General features: G+C 42.7%; 1 protein-coding gene across 1 annotated transcript; it reads left to right on the forward strand.

Moving 5' to 3' along the window:
- The first annotated feature begins 5,857 nt into the window (after positions 1 to 5,857).
- On the forward strand, positions 5,858 to 12,881 carry LOC311136958 (UPF0235 protein C15orf40 homolog). The gene is made up of 4 exons (XM_084171292.1): positions 5,858 to 6,163; positions 12,089 to 12,218; positions 12,390 to 12,517; positions 12,611 to 12,881. Exons 1-4 carry the CDS (start codon positions 5,966 to 5,968, stop codon positions 12,701 to 12,703), a joined length of 549 nt encoding a protein of 182 aa, XP_084027418.1. The 5' UTR covers positions 5,858 to 5,965; the 3' UTR covers positions 12,704 to 12,881.
- Positions 12,882 to 18,176: the final 5,295 nt, after the last annotated feature.

Here is an 18,176-nt window from a genome sequence, read left to right on the forward strand (position 1 = left end):
GGACGATGACCCAACACACCTCCAGGCTGTGTAAGGGCTATTTTACCAAGAAGGAGAGTGATGGAGTGCTGCATCAGATGACCTGGCCTCCACAATCCCCCGACCTCAACCAAATTGAGATGGTTTGGGATGAGTCGGACCGCAGAGTGAAGGAAAAGCAGTCAACAAATACTCAGCATATGTGGGAACTCCTTCGGTAGTGTATTACACAGCAGTTTAGATGGTACAATGATTCTCTACACCAGGGTTCTTCAATTCCGGTCCTAGAGGGCCGAAACACTTCTGTTTTTTATTTCTACCTGGTAGTTAATTGCACTCACCTGGTGTCCCAGGTCTGAATTAGCCCCTGATTAGAAGGAGAGGATGAAAAACAGAGATGTTTCGGCCCTCCAGGACCGGAATTGAAGAACCCTGCTCTACACTATACTTGCTTGTTTTGTCACATTAACTGTAAATAGGCAAACTGTTAGCATTTTAGCAACCAGGAAATGGAGGAGCAATTTCTGCATAGTGCATCTTTAAAGTTATGTCACAGTATATCACTATACTACAGTTGTTGACATATACTGTAGTTCAGGACTGCCCAACCCTGTTCCTGGAGAGCTACCATCCTGTAGGTTTTTGCTCCAACCCTAATCTAGCACACCTGATTCTAATAATTAGCAGGTTGATAAGATGAATCAGGTTAGTAACACCTGTGGTTGGAGCAAAAACCTACAGGAGGGTAGGTCTCCAGGAACAGGGTTGGGCAACCCTGCTGTAGTTAGTCCATTTCATAGATATTTATGTTGTTTGTAGCCTACTACTGATTACATTTTCATTTTAGTCATTTAGCAGACGCTCTTATCCAGAGCGACTTACAGTTAGTGAGTGCATACATTTTCATACATTCTCTTCTATCGTAGAGAAACAGTGCCTCCTGTGCATGACTTTCAGTAAAGTACTCTTTTTTATAAAAAGGTTTGTTGGCTCATAAAGAATCACAATTATGTAAAGTTGTATAAAAAACCTGATCCATAGGAGTCCTGGAGTGCAGTTAAACTTGCATTGTACAATCAAGACCCTCAAAACCATGTTGAAATGTTACTTCCATGGTCTGAAACTTAAAACCTTCACCTGTTTTAATTATTGTCATTCATGAGGTTTGGAAGGGAAGCTCGTTTCAAATATCAGTCGAACTTGAACACTTTTAAGCAAAATAAACATTTATGAAATCTCTGATAAAAATGTTTGTGACCAACTAGATCAAGACGGAAATGTACATGTTGGAGTACATGCCCTGTCAAGGGGGGTAATAATCACTTCGAGGAAAAATTATATTTCAAGGTGTTGTAATAAAGAAATAAACAGAACACCCAAATCCTTTTTCTCCCCTCAAAAAACAATCAAATGGATGTGTCTGTCTCTCTGGCAATACCTGATGCTTTTGTGACAGCTAACATTCCAAAGCCAAACCCGATGGAGCACAGCTACTCTTGAGTGTAAAATCAATTATTAATAAATATAATAATTATTAAATAGGTGTAGGTGTGTATTTACTGCTCCGATGCCTGTGGAGCGCTTCGTGGCTCTGCTGTCTCCTGGCGGACCATGACTTGACCTGAGGCACTGCTGGGCTTGAGCGGCTGACCAGTCTTGCCACATAACGTGCCCTGGAACTCCTGTTTGAAGGAGTCCTGATATGTGTTATATGGCTTATGAATGAAGTCCTTATGTAGCTGCCCTTCAACTAAAGTAATACAGAACATGTTGAAGTATACTAGACATAAAAAGTGAGCGAATTGTTATGTGGGCTAATTGTTATGAAATTAATTTTCTGAATGTCTTTACAAAAAACCGTTTAGAAACATGCGCAGATAACGCGCAGAGTTGACACCGATGGAGACGCGCTGTTGCAATTTGCCATGCGCAGGCAGACCTGTGTGAAATTAGCCACAATAAGGATTAGCCACAATAGTGGAATTTGCAGTTCGCCTTCAAAATAAAGGTCCCCAACTGAAAGTGATTAAAACGAACAAATAGTGGAATCATGCCATATTTGGACTAGATCATGCTAAACAAGGTCGGAATGTTGTTATATAAATTCAACAAAAGACAAAAATTAGTTAATTTGATTTTTTTTTAATCAGTTGAAATTACACTGTGGATGTATTAGGCTTTATAATTGCATTGGGGGCATACTGTGGTTCTCTGTAGCTCAGCTGGTAGAGCACGGCACTTGTAACGCCAGGGTAGTGGGTTCGATCCCCGGGACCACCCATATATAAAAATGTATGCACGCATGACTTTAAGTCGCTTTGGATAAAAGCGTCTGCTAAATGGCATATTATATTATTATTATTATTATACTTACAGTGCCTTCAGAAAGTATTCACACCCCTGGACTTTTTACACATTTTGTTGTGTTACAGCTGGAATTTAAAATGGATTAAAATGAGATTTTGTGTCACTGGCCTACACACAATACCCCATAATGTCAAAGTGGAATTATGTTTTTAGAAATCTTTACGAATTAATAAAAAATTAAAAGCTGAATGTCTTGTGTCAATAAGTATTACATTCAGGAGTAAAAATCTGCTTAACAAGTCACATATAAGTTGCATGGACTCACTCTGTGTGCAATAATAGTGATTAACATGATATTTTAATGACTACCTCATCTCTGTACCCCACACATACAATTTCCTGTAAGGTCCGTCAGTCGAGCAGTATTGATGCAAACATATTGATGCAACAGTAGCTAAGATGGGGAGAGGTCTGTCCATAATAAAGCACTACTCTGCCTTCTTAACAACACTATCAGCATGGCAGGTCCTACAGGCCCTAGTTTTGTCGCACCTGGACTACTGTCCAGTCGTGTGGTCAGGTGTCATAAAGAGTGACGTGTTGCCCATAACAGGGCAGCATGGCTGGCCCTTAAATGTACACGGAGAGCTAACATTAATAATATGCATGTCAATCTCTCCTGGCTCAAAGTATAGGAGAGATTGACTTCATCACAACTTTTTTTGTGAGAAGTATTGACATGTTGAATGCACCGAGCTGTCTGTTTAAACTAATCGCACACATCTCAGACACCCATGCATACCACCAGAGGTCTCTTCACAGTCCCCAAGTCCAGAACAGACTATGGGAGGCACAAAGTACTACATAGAGCCATGACTACATGGAACTCTATTCTACATCAAGTAACTCATGCAAGCAGTAAAATCTGATTTAAAACACAGATTAAATACACCTTATGGAACAGCGGGGACTGTGAAGAGGCACACAGGCATAGATACACGCATACACACACACACACGATACCATACTCACTATACACACACGTACACATGGATTTTGTGTTGTAGAGACAGTACCAGTCAAAAGTTTGGACACACCTGCTCATTCAAGGGTTTTTCTTAATTTTTTACTATTTTCTACATTGTAAAATAATAGTGAAGACATCAAAACTATGAAATAACACATATGGAATCATGTAGTAACCAAAAAAGTGTTAAATATATTTTATATTTGAGGTTCTTCAAAATAGCCACCCTTTGCCTTGATGACAGCTTTGCACACTCTTGGCATTCTCTCAACCAGCTTCACCTGGAATGCTTTTCCAACAGTCTTGAAGGAGTTCCCACATATGCTGAGCACTTGTTGGCTGCTTTTCCTTCGTTCTGCCGTCCAACTCCTCCCAAACCATCTCAATTGGGTTGAGGTCGGGGGATTGTGGAGGCCAGGTCATCTGATGCAGCACTCCATCACTCTTCTTCTTGGTAAAATAGCCCTTACACAGCCTGGAGGTGTGTTGGGTCATTGTCCTGTTGAAGAACAAATGATAGTCCCACTAAGCCCAAACCAGTTGGGATGGCGTATCGCTGCAGAATGCTGTGGTAGCCATGCTGGTTAAGTGTGCCTTGAATTCTAAATAAATCACAGACAGTGTCACCAGCAAAGCACACCCACACCTCCTCCTCCATGCTTTATGGTGGGAACTACACATGCGGAGATCATCCGTTCACCCACACTGCATTTCACAAAGACACGGCAGTTGGAACCAACCATCTTCAATTTGGACTCCAGACCAAAGGACAAATTTCCACCGGTCTAATGTCCATTGCTCGTGTTTCTTGGCCCAAGCAGGTCTCTTCTTCTTATTGGTGTTGTTTAGTAGTGGTTTCTTTTCAGCAATTTGACCATGAAGGCCTGATTCACACAGTCCCCTCTGAACAGTTGATGTTGAGACGTGTCTGTGACTTGAACTCTGTGAAGCATTTATTTGGGCTGCAATTTCTGAGGCTGGAAACTCTAATTAACTTATCCTCTGCAGCAGAGTAAAAATAAAGAAAAACCCTTGAATGAGTAGGTGTGTCCAAACATTTGACTGGTAGTGTATGTGGTAGTAAAGTAGTGGCCTAAGGGCACACACAATGTGTTGTGAAATGTATTGTAATGTTTTTGTATATAACTGCCTTAATTTAGCTAGACCCCAGGAAGAGTAACTGCTGCCTTGGCATAATAAATACAAATACAACTCAGTTGCCAGAACGAAAGAAACCACTCAGGGATTTCATCATGAGGCTAATGGTGATTTTAAAACAGTTACATTGTTTAATGGCTGTGCTAGGAGAAAACTGAGGATGGATCAACAACATTGTAGTTACTCAACAATACTAACCTAAATGACAGAGTGAAAAGAAGGAAGCCTGTACATCATAAAAATATCCCAAAACATGCATCTTGTTTGCAATAAGGCACTAAAGTAAAACTGCAAAGAATGTGGCAAAGAAATTAACTTTATGTCCTGAATTCAAAGTGTTATGTTTGGGGCAAATCCAACACAACATATCACTGAATACCACACTTCATATTTTTAAGCATGGTGGTGGTTGCATCATGTTATGGGTATGCTCGTCATCGGCAAGGACTAGGGAGTTTTTCAGGATAAAAAGAAATGTAATAGAGCTAAGCACAGGCAAAGTCCTAGCAGAACACCTAGTTCAGTCTGCTTTCCAACAGAGAATGGGAGACAAATTCACCTTTCAGACAGGACAATAACCTAAAACACAAGGCCAAATATACACTGGAGTTGCTTACCAAGAGGATATTGAATGTTTCTGAGTGGCCTAGTTACAGTTGACTTAAATCGACTTGAAAATCTATGGCAAGACCTGAAAATAGCTGTCTAGCGATGATCAACAACCAACTTGACAGAGCTTGAAGAATTCTAAAAAATAATAATATGCAAATACTGTACAATCCAGGTGTGCAAAGCTCTTGCTATAATCGCCGCCAAAGGTGAATCTAACATGTGAATACTTATGTAAATGAGCCATTTCATTTTCAATACATTTGCAAACATTTCTAAAAACATGTTTTCACCATCATCATGGGGTATTGTGTGTAGATGGGTGAGAAAAAAATATATTTTGAAATCAGGCTAACACAAAATGTGGAATAAGTCGAGGGGTATGAATACTTTCTGAAGGCACCGTACAGCCTAACCTATGGATTGTGCACCCATGAAACGCTCATATTTGTGTAAACTCTACATAGTTGTGTTCTGTGAGTGTCATTGAGTAGGCTGATACCCCATTTCATGGGTGCACAATCCATAGGTCAGGCTGTACAGTGCATATAAGTATGCCCCCAATGCAATTCTAAAGTCTAATATATCCACTTTTATTTAATTTATATAACAACATTCCGACTTTGTTTAGTATTATCTAGTCCAAACATGGCTTGATTCCACCATTTGTATCCGTTTGAATCACTTTCAATGGGGACTGTTATTTTGAATGCAAACCGGAAATGACACTATTGTGGCTAATCTTTATTGTGGCTAGCTTCACACAGGTCCCAGGCAGCACTATGTGCAGTAGTTATGTTAACGTTTTCTTACCGCTGTGCCTTGAAGTTACTGGAGATTAATCAAAAAATGCACTGTAGTTTGAATAGTCACTGAGATTCCTTGATGTTCACCCAAACCCGTTCTCTTCGCTTAACCCGGACAACATTATTTCAGATGTTACATTTGAGCAACTTTATCCAAAAGCATCTGTCTCTCACCTTCTGTCGGAGACTGTCCTCATCATCACACCAGCTTGAGGGACCTTTGGCAGCGAGAAGAAATTACTCTGGAAACCAAAACATGCCCAAAAAGGACAAAACGGTAGGGCTGTGCTAAAACAAGCATCGTGTAGTACAACCTCCGCTCAGTACAGTACCCTGCCCTGAATTTAGTCACTATTAACGTTACTAGCCGGCTACCACCTGCGGTACTCAACCCTGCACCTTAGAGACTGTTACCCTATGTACATAGTCATTGAACACTGCACACTTTAATGTCTACATACTGTTTTACCCACTTCATATGTAATACTGTATTGTAAAAGCCTATTTGTGCTTGATCTGAAATTGTGGTCGTAGGCTTCGTATGGAGGATGTGACGCAATCGCGGAGCCTCTGGAGGCATGCAGAGGCCAAATCCGTTCTCAAATTTTGTAACAATTCGGAGGGCTCTGTATAGTTCCGCATTGACATGATTGGTTGACAGTAGGTGGGGTGGTACGTCCTGTATAAACACAAACTCACTTCCTTGACAACTTCCTTCACAATAGCTCTGCTCCACTAAGCTATGAAAGCCTGGAAGTCTGCAGTGGCTGCATTGCAATAAATGCTGTATGGCCACTTCAGATGGCGGATTGACCATGCATAGCCTTTAAGGCTCATCCTATAAAGCTACTGCTGTAGGCTACACACCTTTTCTATTCATATACTGTCCATATTGTCTATACTGTAGTGACCAAGGTTTATAAGGGCGGATATCGACTCAGTTAACGGCATGCAGGGCTTCGGGCCAGAAGGTAAGTTCAGCTTTCCCTAATTTTTGTCCCGCCCTGTTCACGTCCCCCACGTTCCGCTGTTTCATCGCCCCAAATGCGCTATGTCAGGGTTTCCCAAACTCGGTCCTAGGGACCCCAAGGGGTGCATTTTTTTTTTTTTTGCCCTAGCACTACACAGCTGATTCAAATAATAAACTAATCATCAAGCTTTGATCATTTGAATCAGCTGTGTAGTATTAGGGCAAAAAACTAAATGTGCACCCCTTGGGGTCCTGAGGATCGAGTTTGGGAAACGCTGTGCTATGTGGATCTCTTGTGTATGACTGCGTCTGAGGTCTAGCGCGAGGACGCGCTGTTTGAAAGTAGGGAGTTGTGTAGCGACCCAGGTTTATAAGCGCGGATATCGTCTCTGCCACTCAAGCATGCTTTGAGGGTTCGAGCGGCGCTCCCGAAAATGAATTATTTAGGAATATTATTTTAATTATTTCAAGGCTATATAGCCTACAAATAAATACATTCTGAAGCATTTGTGAATGCGACACACTAGGCTGGCAGGGACATTAAGCACTCAGCATTTAAACAACATTTAGTTGTATTAAATCATTAGTCTATAAATTGCGCATATAGGCTGTGACTTACTTAGAATTTACTAAGAGTTAAATACAAATTAAATGAAAAATGCCTAATTAGGCTCAGTGCCTTTTGTTTCCAAAAATGAATTCGTCTGGCCAGAGTCTGTGGCTTCATGCGATGGTGCCTGGAGAGCAGGCCAGCAGCGGAGAATACCCTCTCTGTGCTTGCAGAGCCACAAGGGATGCTAAACACCCTTCGGGCCACTCTTGCCAGGCTGGGCAGGTATGCAGAGTTGTTTTAGTTTTTTTCTATAGGTAGGCCTAAAGGTTTTTAGGCTAAATAACCCTATCAAAACAGAAAGCTCGAAAGAGCTAATATGCCAGGCCTATTGTGCCAAAATCAATGATGGCCTATTGCAAGGTTCTTCAATTCCGGTCCTGGAGGGCCGAAACACCTCTGTTTTTCATCCTCTCCTTCTAATCAGGGGCTAATTCAGACCTGGGACACCAGGTGAGTGCAATTAACTACCAGGTAGAAATAAAAAACAGAAGTGTTTCGGCCCTCCAGGACCGGAATTGAAGAACCCTGGCCTATTGTATAGATAATAGAACGAAAATGAAATAAACTTTTTAATAGATTAGATTTTTTATTTATAAATACTTTGCTACAATGACACACTTAGCTAGCTACCCACCTCGTTCCTTTCTGTTAGCATGTGCACATATTAAGTACACCATCATGCTTTCGGGATACATGCATTTTCAGATTCCGCAATGATTCTTTAGTTGTGGACACTACATCAGCGCATTCCCTCTTGCTCTGGGTCCTCTTCATCTTTGTAAGTCACCTTGATTTTGCACCTGTGTGCTTTATCAGTTTCTTAATGAAAATATTTAGCTCCATGACAGTAGTTAAAGCATGAGGCTATAGCAGCGCACAAGTAGACTACAAATGCATGCTGGGCCGGGCATGCCCTGAGCTTGTGAAGTGAGCACTACTTGGAGTACTATTGGAGAGGGCGAGAAGGCTGACACTCCAGCCTTTGGGAAACTCAAAACTAGCTTCATGCTCAAGTCAAATTGGGCACGCTCATCTCCTCGCTCCACTCACATACTCTGCTTGGGGCATCTAAGCCCTCGTGGGGCATTTAAGCCCTGAACGATGCAGTTATGTCTCCCAGGCTGTGTGCCACCCCCAAGACTACAGACAATCACATGCAAGGAACAACGCAGCTAGTCTTGTGAGCGAGCGAGCTAGGTAGTCTTGTTGGCTTGCTAGCTTGTTATCTTTGCTGGTTGTTAGCTTACATAACTGATGTGTATAATTGTAAGGGATACTTCAAGTGTTATGGATAATATTACAATTTACAGAGTGGGTGAGCTCCATTCCTGACAGGCTGATCAGATTCAATTTCATTCTCAGAGCTTGATTAGATTCAATAGCAGCCTGAGAGGCTGATACAGTGCATTCGGAAAGTATTCAGACCCCTTCCCTTTTTTCCACATTTTGTTACATTACAGCCTCATTCTATAATCGATTAAAAAAAAACATGTTGCATCAATCTAAACACAATACCCCATAATAACAATGCGAAAACAGGTTTTTAGAAATGTTTGCAAATGTATTAAAAACAGAAATACCTTATTTACATAAGTATTCAGACCCTTTGCTATGAGACTCGAAATTGAGCTCAGGTGCATCCTGTTTCCATTGATCATCCTTGAGATGTTTCTACAACTTGATTGGAGTCCACTTGTGGTAAATTCAATTGATTGGACATGATTTTGAAAGGCACACACCTTTCTATAAAAGGTCGCACAGTTGACAGTGCAAGTCAGAGAAGAAACCAAGCCATGAGGTCGAGGGAATTATCCGTAGAGCTCTGAGACAGGATTGTGTCAAGGTACAGATCTGGGGAAGGGTACCAAAACATTTCTGCAGCATTGAAGGTCCCCAAGAACACAGTGGCCTCCATCATTCTTAAATGGAAGAAGTTTGGAACCACCATGACTCTTCCTAGAGCTGGCCGCCCGGCCAAACTGAGCAATCGGGGGAGAAGGGCCTTGGTCAGGGAGGTGACCAAGAACCCGATGGTCACTCTGACCAAGCTCCAGAACTCAGACCAAGCACCAGAGTTCCTTTGTGGAGATGGGAGAACCTTCCGAAAGGAAAACCATCTCTGCAGCACTCCACCAATCAGGCCTTTTATAGTAGAGTGGCCAGACGGAAGCCACTCCTCAGTAAAAGGCACATGACAGCCCGCTTGGAGTTTGCCAAAAGGCACCTAAAGGACTCTCAGAACATGAGAAACAAGATTCACTGGTCTGATGAAACCAAGACTGAACTCTTTGGCCTGAATGCCAAGCGTCACGTCTGGAGGAAACCTGGCACCATCCCTACGGTGAAGCATGGTGGTGGCAGAATCCTGCTGTGGGGATGTTTTTCAGCGGCAGGGACTGGGAGACTAGTCAGGATCGAGGGAAAGATGAACAGAGCAAAGTACAGAGAGATCCTTGATGAAAACCTGCTCCAGAGCGCTCAGGACCTCAGACTGTGGCGAAGGTTCACCTTCCAACAGGACAACGACCCTAAGCACACAGCCAAGACAATGCAGGAGTGGCTTCAGAAAAAGTTTCTGAATGTCCTTGAGTGGCCCAGCCAGAGCCCGGACTTGAACCCGATCAAACATCTCTGGAGAGACCTGAAAGTAGTTGTGCAGCGAAACTCCCCTTCCAACCTGACAGAGCTTGGGAGGATCTGCAGAGAAGAATGGGAGAAACTCCCCAAATACAGGTGTGCCAAGCTTGTAGCGTCATATCCAAGAAGACTTGAGGCTGTAATTGCTGCCAAAGGTGCTTCAACAAAGTACTGAGTAAAGGGTCGGAATACTTATGTAAATGTAATATTTCAGTTGTTTATTTTTAATACATTTGCACAAATTTCTAAAATCGTGTTTTTTCTTTGTCATTATGGGGTATTGGGTGTAGATTAATGAGGGGAAAAAATAATTTAATCCATTTTAGAATAAGGCTGTAACGTAACAAAATGCGGGAAAAGGTCAAGGGGTCTGAATACTTTCCGAATGCACTGTAAATCAGGATTCTACTTTGTAGGCTGTTTCATAGGTAAAACTCCTTGCAGGCAGATTAGCAGTCAGTGCATTATGTATATGATCAAGAGTGGGTGCGCTCTATTCCTGGCAGGATGATCAGATTCAATAGCAGCCTGAGAGGCTGATAAGTCAGGATGTTGCCTTGTAGGCTGTCTGCAAGGAGCCTTACATAGGAAACAGCCTACAAGGCACCAACCTGATTTAGCAGCCTCTGAGGCTGCTATTGAATCTGATCAGCCTGCCAGGAATATAGCTCACCCACTCTGGATTATATGCATCAGTCTAATCTGCCTGCAAGGAGCTTTACCTATAAAACAGCCTACAAGGTAGCATGCTGACATCAAATTAAATCAAATCAAATCACATTTTATTTGCCACATGCGCCGAATACAACAGGTGTAGACATTACCGTGAAATGCTTACTTACAGCCCTTAACCAACAATGCATTTATTTCTTAATAAAAAAGTAAAATAAAACAACAACAACAACAACAAAGTGTTGAGAAAAAAAGAGCAGAAGTAAAATAAAATAACAGTAGGGAGGCTATATACAGGGGGGTACCGGTTCAGAGTCAATGTGCGGGGGAACCAGGTAGTTGAGTTAATATGTACATGTGGGTAGAGTTAAAGTGACTATGCATAAATAATTAACAGAGTAGCAGCAGCGTAAAAAGATGGGGTGGGGGTGCAAGTAGTCCGGGAAGCCATGATTAGCTGTTCAGGAGTCTTATGGCTTGGGGGTATAAGCTGTTGAGAAGCCTTTTGGACCTAGACTTGGCGCTCCGGTACCGCTTGCCATGCGGTAGCAGAGAGAACAGTCTATGACTAGGGTGGCTGGAGTCTTTGACAATTTTGAGGGCCTTCCTCTGACACCGCCTGGTATAGAGGTCCCGGATGGCAGGAAGCTTGGCCCCAGTGATGTACTGGGCCATACGCACTACCCTCTGTCCTACCACTGTTGTGTCGTCGGCAAACTTAATGATGGTGTTGGAGTCGTGCCTCTGAGGCTGAAATTGAATCTGATCAGTAGTGGAGCTCACCCACTGTAAATGTAAATATTATACACAAAACATGAAGTGTCCCTTATAATTATACACATATAAGTTATGCAAGCTAACAACCAGCATAGATAACAAGCTAGCTTGCTAGCTAACGACTACCTAGCTAACTAGCTAGCAAGACTATCCAAGTTAGCTGCGTTGTTCCTTGCATGCGATTGGCTGTGGTCTTGGAGGCGGCAAGCAGACAGGGAGACAGGACTGCCTGTCAGGCATTGTTCAGAGTTTAAATACCCTGCATTGCAATCAACCTGTGGCTGCTTGATGAAGTGGTTATCATGCATCTGAAGAAATTAATGGATGATGCGTGGTACTTTTATTTTGTGATCATGACAAAACAACTTTTGTTATGTCGTGACCACGAGAAAATTATCTTGTGATCATGAGTTAAATAAGTTGTGATCTTGACATAACGATGGAACTATTTGACTCAAATGAACTTTCATGCAGACCAATGGCTACTTACTACTGTACTTTCTAAACATTTTGTGCCTCTCTCTTTTCCTCAGAGTAAAACTGTAGGCCTACAGAAGCCGTCGGAGAAACCCTCGCCTTCTGGGCCAGTAGCTCGAAACAAGAACGGAGTGGTGACAATTTCAGTGCACGCGAAGCCTGGATCTAAACAGAACGCGATTACAGGTGCACTCTTTTTGTATGCCGAAAACTGATGGCAGTAGAAACTCAACTATAAGACTAATTGAGGGCTAGCCCCATATTTGTGAGCTCGTATTATTTGTGTATTTTTGGTGTGTAATACATTTAACGTAGCTAGGCTATGTAAAAAAAAAAAATATATATTTTATTTCCCAGATGTGTCTATAGAGGCAGTAGGTGTCGCTATTGCCGCACCGCCAACAGATGGGGAGGCCAATGCGGAGCTTGTGCGGTATCTCTCCAAGGTGCTGGAGTTGAAGAGAAGCGAAGTCGTTTTGGACAAGGTTTGTTTATATAGCCTACTGTGTTTCCCATAACAGAACAGTTTTAGGAATTTAAACTAAAATGCTGCATCATGTCCTTATGTCTCTCTGCAGGGATCCAGATCCAGAGAGAAGATTATCAAGGTGACTGGGTCACTAACCCCGGAGCAGGTGTTGGACAGGTTAAAGCAAGAGGCTTCTGGATGACATCATGGAGGACATTGTATTCCTGGTCCTATGCAGCTTTACAGTATTGGTTGATTTTCAGACATCTATGGAAAACAGCTCAGATAAGATAAGATAGTAGCTTACTATCTTAGGGGAAATGTGTTTGCATCAGCTGATACATACACCAATAAATACACAATATGTGACATGCCCTATAGTGAAGCATTCTACAATTATTTGAAATGTATAGGGGTCTGAAATGATTCCCAAAATGTTGAAAGAACCCTTGTTTACTGAGGCCATCCTCTCTCTTTCCTCAGAAATAATTTGTTGTCTCATCTTTTGCACTGTGATAGTAAAAAAAAAAAATATATATATATATATATGAATCACAATGAGTCTTGCCTCAGGTGTGGTTACTTATTTGATTGCTATTAATGTATCATGTTCATACTGAAAAAGCTCTCTCAAGTTTCCACCTATTCAGCCCATCTACTTTCAGCTCACAGGATGTAGAAATGGAATGTATAGCGTCCGTTTTACGGGCTCCTGACCAATTTGACTATTTTGTGTGTTTTTTGGCACTGATCTTAACTGTCTTTGTACATAATGTTTCTGCCAACATTTCCTATGACCTAAAAGAGCTTCTGGACATCAGAACAGCAATCACTAACCTCGATTTGGATGAAGATTTCTACTTCAATCAGTCGGCGGCGCAGGATATACTACCCACCCCGGACCAGGACCTAATCCTGACTCTCGGAAGAGAAAGAGACGGCGATATAGAGGCAGACGTGCGGGTACCCTGATGAAACTACGGCGGCGAGTTCATAATCCGCCTCTACCCTCTGTTCTATTGGTGAATGTACAATCACTGGAGAACAAACTGGATGAGTTCTGTTCGAGACTATCCTATAAACGGGACCTGAAGAACTGTAATATCCTATGTTTCTTGTACTCACATCTGCAGCCATGAAATGCTTTGAAAGGCTGGTCATGGCTCACATTAACACATCACATCATCCCAGAAACCCGGCCTGGACCCACTCCCAATTCGCCTACCGCCCCAACAGATCCACAGATGACGCCATCTTTATTGCACTCTACACTGCCATTTCCGATTTGGACAAAAAGAACACCAACGTGAGAATGCTGTTCATTGACTACAGCTCAGCATTCAACACCATAGTGCCCTCCAAGCTCATCACTAAGCTAAGGACCCTGGGACTAAACACCTCACTCTGCAACTGGATCCGGGACTTCCTGATGGGAAGCCCCCAGGTGGTGAGGGTAAGCAACAACACATCCGCCACGTTGACCCTCAATACGGGGGCCCCTCAGGGGTGCTTGCTTAGTCCCCTCCTATATTCCTCGTTCACCCACGACTGCGTTGCCGCGCACGTCTCTAACACCATCATTAAGTTTGCCAATGGCATGGCAGTGGTAGGCCTGATCACCTGACGACGATGAGGCATCCTATAGGGAGGTGGTCAGAGACCTGGCAGTGTGGTGCCAGGACAACAACCTCTCAACGTCAGCAACACAAAGGAGCTGACTGTGGACTACAGGAAACGGCGGGCCGAGCATGCCCCCATTTACATCGACGGGGCTGTAGTGGAGCTGGTTGAGAGCTTCAAGTTCCTCGGTGTCCACATCACTAAGGATTTATCATTGTCCAAACACACCAACACAGTCATGAAGAGGGCACAACAACGCCTCTTTCCCCTCAGGAGGCTGAAAATATTTGGCATGGGCCCTCAGCTCCTCAAAAGGTTCTACAACTGCACCATTGAGAGCATCTTGACTGGGTGCATCACTGCTTCGTATGGCAACTGCTTGGCATCCAACTACAAGGCACTACAGAGGGTAGTGCGTACGGCCCAGTACATCACTGGGGCCAAGCTTCCTGCCATCCAGGACCTCTATACCAGGCGGTGTCAGAGGAAGCCCCTAAAATTGTCAAAGACTCCAGCCACCCAAGTCAAGACTGTTCTCTCTGCTCTCACACACGGCAAGCGGTACAGATGCACCAAGTCTGGAACAAACAGAAACCTGAACAGCTTCTACCCCCAAGCCATAAGACTGCTAAATAGTTAGTCCGGGTAGCTATTTGGTTAACTATTTAACTATCTGCATTGACCCTTTTTGCACTAACCTTTTTGACTCATCACATACGCTGCTGCTACTGTTTACTATCTGTCACTTTATCTACCTCAATTACCTCGTACCCCTGCACATCGACTCGGTACTGGTACCCCTTTTATATAGCCAAGTTATCATTACTCATATGTATCTATTATTACTTTGATTATTACTTTGTTTTACTTTTCTATTTTATTTCTCTCTGCATTGTTGGGAAGGGCCCGTAAGTAAGCATTTCACTGTTAGTACACACTGTTCATGAAGCATGTGACGAATTTGATAACATTTTATTTGATTAGCTGTCTGAGGTATATCTTTTAGCAAAGAGCTTAGATCCTTTTGCCAGTTAAATTTTTCCCCTGCATTCTATTTGTTGCCGCTAAAACTTACACTGAATATACCAAACATTAGGAACACCTTCCTAATATTGAGTCATGTTGGCTGGATGTCCTTTGAGTGGTGGTGGACCATTCTTGATACACTGAAACTGTTGCGTGCGAAAAACCCAGCAGTGTTGCAGTTCTTGACCAAACCGGTGCACCTACTCCCATACCCTGTTCAAAGGCACTTCAATATTTTGTCTTGCCCATTCACGCTCTGAATGGCACACATACAAAATCCTTGTCGCAATTGTCTCAAGGCTTATAAATCCTTCTTTAACGTGTCTCCCCTTCATCTACACTGATTTAAGTGGATTTATCAAGTGACATAAGGGATCATGGATTTCACCTGGATTCACCTGGTCAGTTTGTGTAATGGAAAGAGCAGGTGTTCTTAATGTTTTGTATATTTAGTTTATTTTCTTTGACCTCCTGTAGGTACCGGTATTTATTTAAGTATCTTATTGCTGTAGATGTGGTAAATGAAATGGAAATGAAAATGACTTCTCAGTGACTCCATCTGCCCTGTGGTGTGACAGCGGGACAAGGCAGTCAGCCTGAAACCTGTTATTTTAATCAGGCTGTGTGGATGAATATTTGCTTCCCAGCAGGAATTAACCTTTATTTTGAATGTCCTTTTATTTACTTTCATGTAGCTGATTACCAAAAAAGTGACAGGATGACTGCTATATTGTTGTTTGCCCCCTTACATTTTTGTAATCTGATTACATAGTCCACATTACATGTAATCCGTTACTAACCAACCTGCTCAGCTCCAGAGGACCCAAGTAAGGGCCTCCAGCCCTGTCGGAAACGGAACAGCTTGCCCACGTGCAGGCGCTCCAGTCCCAGGGTCTCCGTCATCATGCTGTGCTCCACTGTGTACAACAGTTCCCCGTCGATCTGCTCCCTTAAAGGCTTGGCAGTACTGGCCCAGGTTGAGCAGTTGCAGGAATACACCTGTGCCACACTAAAGTCCTGTAGATTAAAGGGCACCTCTGCTAAGGAGCAGAAGAGTGGGTGCCATGAGACTCCAGAGGAGGACTGGGAACTGGAGTTCTCCAATGATGGAGGAAGGGGTGGAAGTTTGTGTCTAGTGATTTGTAAATATTGCTGCTTTTCTCTGTAAAGTAGGAGGCTCGGTTGTCACAAAGTAAAGGTGTTGGTAGAGGTTGATTTCATCATCCTGCTTCTGAAGGATGATGTCGATTGGCTTCACCTCCATGTATTTATGACCAATGTTCCCTCAAAAAAAATTCAGCACTGAGCAAATTTCAGGTCTGCTGAGCGCAAACTTGAATGTTGTGAAAATTCTGTGCAACTTCCAGCGCGCGTTTACTGTGAACACTGAGGCTGTACCCGCTTTAAGTTATAACAGTGGCCATGTAGGCTACTGTGGCTATTGGATCATAATGTAGGCCTACCAGAGTGTCCTACCATCAAAAACAATAGAGAAAATGAGTCCCATAACATTTTAACATGGAAATAGCTGTTCTATCATTCGGCCTACAGTAGCATCCAGTGTGTGGTGTTCAATGTAGGCCTACATTCCATGCAGGGCTTGACATTAACCTGTTTTTCTACTTGTCCTTCAGACTAGGAGGTGACTGAAAATGTTGTTGTGTTGTTTGATGTAAGAAACCACTTTACAAAATAAAATGCATTATTATTCCCATACCATTATTACAGAGAATCAAACAAATTATGCTACCCTCTGCCTATTGGCTACTTGGCTTATTCAAGCCTTTTTCAAAATACAACACTGCCCCTTTAAGACAATGAAAAAAGCTCTTTACCTGACTTGCTTTTATTTTTCATAAAAATAAAAATTGTAAAACATTTTAAAAAGTTACCATTTTTAGATAAAACTATACTAAATATAATCACGTCACCAAATAATTGATTAAAACAAAGAAGGTCTACAGTAGCCTCAATAGCACCATGGTGTAGCCGGAGGACAGCTAGCTTCCGTCCTCCTCTGGGTACATTGACTTCTATACAAAACCTAGGAGGCTCATGGTTCTCACCCCCTTCCATAGACTTACACAGTAATTATGACAACTTCCGGAGGACGTCCTCTAACCTATCAGAGCTCTTGCAGCATGAACTGACATGTTGTCCACCCAATCAAAGGATCAGAGAATTATCTAGTACTGAAAGCATAAGCTACAGCTAGCTAGCGCTGCAGTGCATAAAATGTGGTGCGTAATTGACTCACAGAGAGAGAAAGACAATAGTTGAACAATTTTGAACATATCAATTTCTTCAAAAATGAAGGAGAAGCAAGAGAGAAATAGAAAGAGAGATTTCATAATTTTTTTCACTTTCAGTTTCACTTACTTAGCTAGCAAATGCAGCTAGCTAGTTCAGCCTACAGAGGGATGATATGTTAGCTAGCTGGCTATGACTATCCAACACAACACTGGAACTCTTCCAAGTCAAGGTAAGCTTTTGGTTTTACTAATTTATTGCCACCGGGGCCCGCCGGTGTAACTGCTTACTGACTGTACACTGTAATGTTACTGCATGATTGAAGCGGGTTTACTAATGCGTTAGTTCTATTAGTGTGTCCTCCCTCATCTTAAACGGCACTGACCGCAACTGATCTGATGGTCAGTCTCAGCGGAGGGAGAGAGCAGCAGACTGAGGGTCTCTCAACGTCCCTCCGCTCTCCCTTTCCTCCACTGACACTGACCAAAAAGGGACACTTCTTTCTGCTGATGGCGAAACTCGAGTCACAGTGCTGAGTAAGAATTTAAACATGAACTCACTCATAAGAACAGCATCTCTATACTGTATTCGTTGACAGTCTCTCTCTAGTCATGGTTTTAAATGTTTTGAAATCTCACAGTATCAACTTTGCTGTAGCTTTCTTTTATTCCTGCTACGTTACTGCGGACACGGTCATCTGAGGCATCAGATTGGCCAGCGGTAGCCCTATAGTGCACTTGATTTGCTCACTGGGCCCGCCGGGAAGGCTGAGTTTGTAC

The sequence above is a fragment of the Coregonus lavaretus genome (genome assembly GCF_964263955.1).
Source record: "Coregonus lavaretus genome assembly, chromosome: 11".
Taxonomy (NCBI): Eukaryota; Metazoa; Chordata; class Actinopteri; order Salmoniformes; family Salmonidae; genus Coregonus; species Coregonus lavaretus.